Consider the following 8244-nt stretch of genomic DNA (forward strand, 5'->3'; position numbering starts at 1 on the left):
GAGAGAGAGAGGAAGAGGAGGGGAGGGGACAGAGAGAGAGAGGAAGAGGAGGGGAGAGAGAGAGAGAGAGAAAGAATTCAATAGCTATTATAGTAAATGACAGTTCCATTGACTTAGCTCTGAGCATTAGACATTGTTAAGTGACTAAGAGATAAATTTCAGTCTAGATAATAGAAAATAAATGATTTGTAAGTAACATTTTGAGACATTCAGACATGATCTTTACCTCTTAGTGTGAGCTGAAGCATGGAAAATATAATATCAGGTTCAAAAGATGGATCAATGAAATGCTTATGGAAAATTTGACCTAATGAGACATATCTAATCTACTCAGCAGTTATCTACTGAAATTAACATGAACTTAACATGAAGAATGAATAAATCAAAAGACTCTTTTGAAGTTGTTTGTTCTGCAAGAAATAACTGCAAAAGTCTTCTACAAATTGCACCCAATTGGTTAAAAAAAAAACACATTAGTTAATATAGTTCTAGGTAAATAATTCTTCAGATGGCAGGATGATCATGGTTGGGATACTTATAATTATAAGTCAACTATTCCAGTCTGATCTGAGGCAAAACAATGTGTTAGTGAGACAATGGCTCAGATATGAATAGCTTACTTGCAGATAGGATTGTTAGTACTTGGGACTTCAATTGTGCAAATACCCTTGCTGCAGTTTTTACCAACAAGTTCATGAGCATGTAAATAAGGTTCAGGATCATCAGTGACCAAACTGACTACAAAAAGAGCTGGTCCTTTATAATTCAAGATCTAAAACAGAATACAAAGATAAAAAAAAGACATTTTAACTGTGCCATCGTTAGTATCTGTATCAAATGGTTATCAAGCTGACAATATCAATGGAAACAACGATAATAACAGCTTCAATGATGACAGCAATGATAATGGTAACAATGTTGACAATGACACTAATGAAAACTGTAATATTAATAATGGCAAACATTGGAATGCAAATGTTCAATTCTGTTTCACTCTATTGTACTCATTATAATTACTATTGTTATTCATTTAGTGGCATGTTATAGCAAAGTTAAGAAATCCGAATGTTCAATTGTTTACTCTTGCTCTAAATATTGAAAATTCCATCTTTATTTGTTTTGTTTTTTTTACTTGCTATCTTATCCAAATGTCCCATTGTTTCCTCGACCAGCCTTAATTCTCAAAAATTTCACCGCTCTCCCTCTCTCGGTTTTGTTAACCATTTGTTTTCCCATGTTGATTGTTAATTAGTAGCTCGTTTTGTTTGTGGCTATACCACATTGGCTTTAGCTAGGGAATAGGGCAGCCAGTGTTTTGCCATTCAAAGTGCACCCTCCCATCCCACTCTTGTAGATTTGTGCTGCATCCAAGAAGTAAGGTGGAGAGGAAGTTCTGCTAGGTTCCTCACAGGCAAAGAACACAGGTATAAGATTTTCTGGGTAGGGAACACTGATGGGGTTAGGGACATGGGTATACTCCTTGTGAAGAAATGGGTTGATAAAGTAATCGAGCTAGTCAGAGTCTGTGATAGAATACTTAGGCTTAGATTAGTGCTGCAACATGGGTTAGCAACCATTATCTTGGCCTATGCCTCTCAGCCAGGGCTACCTGATGAACAGAAAGACCGATTTTATGACATCCTCTCGCAGACTACATTGTCGACGAACGACAGGGACCTTCTCTTTGTGGCTGGCAACTTCAATGGGCATGTTGGACAGCATCCAGGGAGCTTCCATGGTGTGCATGGTGGCAATGGATTTGGTTCCTGCAATGAGGAGGGAACCAGGTTGCTGAAGTTCTGTGATGCAAATGATCTTATGATCTGTAATACTAACTTCAGGAAACCTGTCAGTCACTTGTTCACCTACCAGTCTGGTGGGTACACTAGTCAGATTGACTACATTCTCATCAGCAAATGAGAAACATTGCTACTTATAAATGCCAAAACTTTTCCAGGTGAAGAATGCACCTCACAGTATAGGTTAGTAGTTAGCGACTTTAAGATCAGGGCTAAATGACTGCCCAGAAGATCTGGAAGCTTAAGGATCCTCTGAATGGACAGAGATTTAGAGATGCATTACTTGAAGCTTGATGAAAAAGTGGAGGATATAGCATACCATAACATGAAGGACAACTGGAGGTTCCTACGGGACAACCTGTTGAGGGCTACTGACCAGATCTGTGACTAGTGCAAAGTCCCCTCTCGACCTAAGGTAACGTGTTAGTGGAACAATGTAGTTGACAGGGCCATCAGGGAAAAGAAATAGGCATGGAAGGACTGGAAGTGTGATGGTAGCAGAAAACTGTATCAAATTGCCAGAAGGGAAGCTAGGAGACAGGTTTACTTAGCCAGAGGGGAAGCAGATTAGAAAAAATTTGCCAATGTTCTGTATCGTGCAGACCAGATTCTTGAAACATTTTGAATTGCAAGACAGTGTGTGAGAGAAAATTGCGATGTCATAGGAGAGAAATGTGTCCACATGGATGATGGCTCACTTGCACTTAATGATGCTGCAAAGACAGAGGCTTGGATACACAACTATGAAAGGTTGCTAAATGAAGAGAATGAATGGGAGAAAGAGTCTGCTGAATGTCGACCCAACAGAGGAACCAGCTATTCAAATTGACAGTACCATGGTAGATAGAGCAATTAAGGGTATGAAGATAGGTAAAGCCCCCAGCCCATCAGGAATCACTGCAAAGATGCTTAAAATATCTGGCAGTATAGGGTATAGTCACCCTTATAGTTAACCAATGACTTGTATAGCAGCACCATAGTCAACTATAACAAAGGTAAAGGTGACACATTAGATAGAAATAATTACAGAGGTATCAAATTGTTGCATCAGGTGATGAAAGTCATGGAGAGGGTCATAGCCCAACTAATTAGGGAGAGAGTTAGTTTAGATGAGATGCAGGTAGAATGCCAGGTAGAAGCACAACTGATGCTATATTTCTGGTAAGGCAGCTGCAGGAGAAATTCCTAGTCAAAAATAAACCTCTGGTTTTTGTTGACATGGAGAAAGACTTTGACAGGGTCTCCTGATCCCTTATCTGATAGTCAATGTGAAAACTAGGAATAGATGGGTGGTTGGTGTATGTAAAAAGCAGCTACTACACTCTCAGAGTGGTTGGTGTTAAGGGCATCCAGCTGTAGAAACTGTGTCAAATCAGATTGGAGCTTGGTGCAGCCTCCTAGCTTAACAGTCCTTAGTTAAACTAACCAACCTATGCCAGCATGGAAAGCAGACATTAAACAATGATAATGATGACCACAACATTGGTGATGATGCTAACAAACCAATGAGAGAGTGTCTAAGTGGTCAGTTAACCTGAAATAAATAACTGGCAAATCTCTTACATAACACTTTCATCTTAACTGTTAATTTTATACTGTAGATATCGACACCTATGACCAAATTCAAAACATGAAACCTTGGTTCAAGCAATGAAGTTGAGCCAAATTTTAGAAAGAACTTCCTCTCAAAAGATTTCCTGTTTGTACCACATGTGATTATTTATTGCATTTTATCAAGTAAATTTTCCTAGATATTTTTTCTTCGTTCAATTTTTGAGCATAACAGCAGTTAATACCTCAAGTAGCAAAATTCAGTAACATTATTTATTAATGATAAGCATATTTAATAATGACTTATTAGGAAACTAAATTGAAACCTCGTAAAGATATGTGAATCCAGAAATCAATATCTTGTAAATGAGAAAACACTTATATAATCAATCTACCTTGGCAGGTAAAAGTGACATGACAACAGATAAATATCAACAACACAAAAATCACAATCACAATGTAAACTGATGATCATCATATCTTAGTAAATTTCATATAAATACATACAATAGTTATATTTCTGTAATTTTTATTCTGGACTAATTGCATTTCATCAAAATATTTACTTCCTAACAGGACTAAATTTATATAGAGAAAGCAGTACTGGGCTTAAAGAATTAAATATAAAAACAGACATATTGGTTGATGTCAAATTTAAATACTGTATTCAGAAGAAAATGAAAAATCTTGAATAATAGATTTGCTTGATCAGGGTTGACCTGGAGCTAAGAACAAGAACATGATGGTAATGCTCACAATGGCAAGAATTCCATGAAGCTGATAGCAATCACCATGAAGCTGATAGCAATGATGGCAGTAATACTGATATCAATGATGACAACTATAACATAATAATGTTAACTAGCTGGACCCATGAAAAATTCATGGAAAGCATTAAAAATGTAAGCATCTGTAAATTGTGTGCTGGTGCCATGAGAAATGTTCCTATATTGTGACAGTTACAGAATATAGAAAGAAGTGTAAAACCGATAGCTATATAATCCAACTAAAATATCTCAGTTACACCAACGTAAACAGAATTACTTTTTAGCCTTAAAATACATCGTACATATTCAAAGAACTTTCTTGGTTTAGTGGTACAGAATGTTCTGGTATTCTTTTATTCTTTTACTTGTTTCAGTCATTTGATGGTGGCCATGATGAAGCACCACCCTTTAGTTGAAGAAATCAACCCCTGGAATTATTCCCTGTAAGCCTGGTGCTTATTCTATCAGTCTCATCTGCCAAACAGCTAAGTTATGGGGATGCAAACACACCAACATTAGTTGTCAAGTAATGATGGTAGGGAGACAAACATACACACACATTTATATATGACAGGCTTCTTTCAGTTTTTGTCTACCAAGTTCACTCACGAGGCTCTGGTCGGCCTGAGGCTACAGTAGACAACACTCTTTAAAGTATAGAGTTGAATTTCATGTAGCCACCTGTTGGCAACTTTTCTCCCCCACCCATTTTGTAGGGGTATTACCCATTTTTCTGGGCTCTTTTCACAGTTTTACCACGTTCGAAATTTGCATTAGTTTTTGTATGAAAAATAAAAAGGAAGTGGGGCAGGCTTGTTTGTAGTCTGTAGAGAAAACGTTAAGCACACCTGAAAAAAGCATGGTCTTTCCCCACCAACTAAAAGACATGAAGAACTATGAAAAAAAGGCAAATAAGTACCAGGGGTGGGGGAAAGAAGAGAGAACACTCGATCATTCTAGATCTCCCAGAATAAAAACATAAACACCTGAAAGACTTCCTCTCTATTCATTACTAAATGTCTTTCCCTCTTCTTCATTGTTAAGAAGCTAGAAAAGATCAATCATATTTCAGTCTAATTGTCCTTGTAAATGACTGATGCTTTCCTTTATCTATCGCTTCACTCCTTTTCTCTATGATTAAGAGGCCAGCCTCATCACCTTCTGTGTGAGGCTGAATCTCCCCCAGAACTACCTTATGACATGCATGTCTGTGGAGTACTCAGCCACTTGCACGTTAATTTTACGAGCAGACTGTGCCATTGATCAGATAAACAGGAACCTCATTGTGGTAACCCACAGTGAAATTTTTTAAAAGGAGTGAAAGAAAAGGAAATGTTCTATATCGTAAGGCAAAAATTTTGTGTTTAGTATAAGCTGTGAAAGCTAAGACAAAATAATTGCTATTCCATCATGTATTCACCCTCGACTCATGCTTAGTTTGATAACAACAGCCTGTGCATTGGTGTTTATCTGGGGGCTTGGCCTCCAGATCTGTGAGACTCACAATTACCACAGTTAGGACCGGATTAACACCCATAGTGACCCTAATGACTAAAAAGATTTTCCTGCCCCTATATAGGATCGTTTTTAATTTTCTTCCAACTACTCGAAGGTTTATCTTGTTCCAGTCCACTCAGTTGGCCAAAATGAGTTGTAGCTGTAATTCAAAGGGGCCAGCCTTGTCATATTCTGTATGAGGCTGAATTTCCCTGAGAACTATGTTAGTGGTATGCATGTCTGTGGAGTACTCAGCCACTTGCGAGTTAATTTTATCCTCGTGTGGTAATGAAAAGTGAAAGTGACATCCAATATTTGCTGTAGTTGTCTTTGATGTAAAAATGTCTCAACTTTCTTTCAATCTATGTATCTACTGTCTCTCTCACTTCTTCTGTGTTCCTCCTCTCTCCCGCATTTAATTTAACAATGTGTGTATGTATCTATGTATCAACTTTAATTGAGATGTGATAAACATTTAAAAACACAAAATGAATGCCAACACCATTCACTGCCTCTCTGTCCTCTTCATTCCCATTTTGCCACTCACTTCTTCCTTTGAGGTAAGTGTGACACACACCACAGGTATGGACGTACAAAAACAACAAGTTGGCGTATTAATATTAGTGATAACTATAATGACCCACTAAGCTGAAGGGGTCTTTTCATTTTCTTTTTATGCCTTACAAGTTATTTGGCAACCTCACTAGTGCCAATGGTACAGAAAGCACTAGGTACACACTGTAAAGTGGTTGGCATTAAAAAGGGCACCTAACTGGAAAAACTATGAAAAAGATTATATTCAGAAACATTAGTATGGACACTGACTCTTGGCTCAGAGTCACTTTTGTGGAACACCAAAGGCATATTGTGAGCAAGGAGGCAACCTGTGACATGTATGGTTGGGTCAGATTTGCATAGATATTAAGGTCCTGAGGATCCCAATAGTCCTCAAGAAGAAGGAGTGAAGACCAATCAGATTCCTGGTGCAGAAGAGAAGGCTCAGCTGCAACACGTGTGATAGCAAAGACACTTGGGAAAAGCATAAAAAGGACAGTGGCAGACAACAGCAAAGGAAGTGATAATAGCAAGACATTAAGGCGATGTCTATGTCAATGGCTGCAGTTCTTCCCTTCCCACAGCACCTTCTGACCACATCTCCAAAGATAGCCCAGAGCAGAAACAGAGATGAAATAATTTCATCCTCATTGCTTCCAAAACAAGGAATCAGTGAGATATGGCCCTGAGAGGCCGAGAGCCCCCCAACTCCTGAATAGAGCCAGCCAGCTGGCAGCTATAAGGAGCAATTCTATTCCATCATCTTGCAGCATTGGAGAAAATATATAGTTTGGCAAGTAAGAAAACAAAAAGCCCAAACTATAAAAAGATAGTAAAAGGTCATAAGTCCCTCTCACAAAAGTGCTCACCCACCAGAAACACCTGAACTTTATGTTAATTTAAATGGATAATCATAATATAGTCATATTCACATCTACCTACTTCTGACCTCCATCTCTGCCACTATACATCTCTCTTTCTTGCTCCTCACTCCACTATCAGACCCTACACATTTTCTGACCTACCTATAAGTATGTTATACTGCTGCTCTCCTCCCTTTCTCTGCTGCCACTTATCACCTCCTCCCACACTAATATTTACCACTGATCACACCTTCACTCTTGTTCATCATTCACTACATTCATCTCTACCCCCAGCTCTAAACATCTGCCACTTTCCTCTCATACTCCTATGAATTTGAACACTTGCAATTCTTGATCCCTGTCTGTATTCTCCCTTATACACACCTTTCTATATCTTAAGAGTACACTCTGACAACTAATTCCCATGCTCTTTGTCTTCTTTCCAGTTACTGCCACCCAAACTTAGATGTTGGGTAGCCATGTATTTCCTCTATAGCAAGACACCTGTCTCTGCCTTTGTGTCATATTTTAGCCTCTTGACAACTTCAATACTATACCCCAACCCAGTGAAGGAAGTTGGGATCATTGTCATGTGAGTTACTTGATGACCTCTCTCATGCCAGCGTGATGAAAAAGAGCATCCAGCATGCAATGTAATTTGGTTGACATTAGGGAGGGGATCCAGTTGTAAAAAGCATGTCAAAACAGGCATTGATGCTTGATACAGCCTTCCAACATGTTACATCCTGTCAACCCTGCCAACACGGAAAACAGACATTAAATGATGATAAAGCAAAAATTAGCTATCGTTGGAGCAAATAGTGCAAGGTATCAATCATCTCAATAAAGTTCATTTAAGACTTATTCTAAGAGAGTAGGAGATATTTACTTACTTGTACTGTTGGATAAGTCCTTTTAGACTTTTGGCTATGGGTACCTTGCAAACCTCCATGAGATGGTCCTTCACACTTGTATCGAAATCTGAATCCACGTGACTGTGGTTGTTCAAGGAAAACTAATTTTGGGGTTGTTTCTGAAAAAGTGAATAAATATAAATATATATATATATATATATATATATATATAGGTGCAGGTGTGGCTGTGTGGTGAGAAGCTTGCTTCCTAACAACATGGTGCCAGGTTCAGTCACACTGCGTGGCACCTTGAGCAAGTATCTATCTATATATACATATATATATATATATATATATA

At 38.2% G+C, this 8244-nt stretch overlaps 1 protein-coding gene across 5 annotated transcripts in view; it reads right to left on the reverse strand.

The window, feature by feature from the left end:
- The window catches only part of LOC106873263 (nuclear factor NF-kappa-B p105 subunit), a 108050-nt gene that overhangs the window by 67674 nt on the left and 32132 nt on the right, over positions 1 to 8244 (reverse strand). For 3 of the 5 annotated variants that reach the window (XM_052969618.1, XM_014920555.2, XM_014920556.2), the window contains exons 3-4: positions 7926 to 8065; positions 621 to 772 (exon numbers count right to left, since the gene is read on the reverse strand). In XM_052969618.1, the coding sequence (XP_052825578.1) occupies positions 621 to 772; positions 7926 to 8065 (292 nt within the window). The remainder of the gene's footprint in view (positions 1 to 620; positions 773 to 7925; positions 8066 to 8244) is intronic. The other 2 variants (XM_052969621.1, XM_052969620.1) reach the window with 1 other exon arrangement.

Source organism: Octopus bimaculoides, chromosome 7 (genome assembly GCF_001194135.2).
Source record: "Octopus bimaculoides isolate UCB-OBI-ISO-001 chromosome 7, ASM119413v2, whole genome shotgun sequence".
In the NCBI taxonomy this organism is placed as follows: domain Eukaryota; kingdom Metazoa; phylum Mollusca; class Cephalopoda; order Octopoda; family Octopodidae; genus Octopus; species Octopus bimaculoides.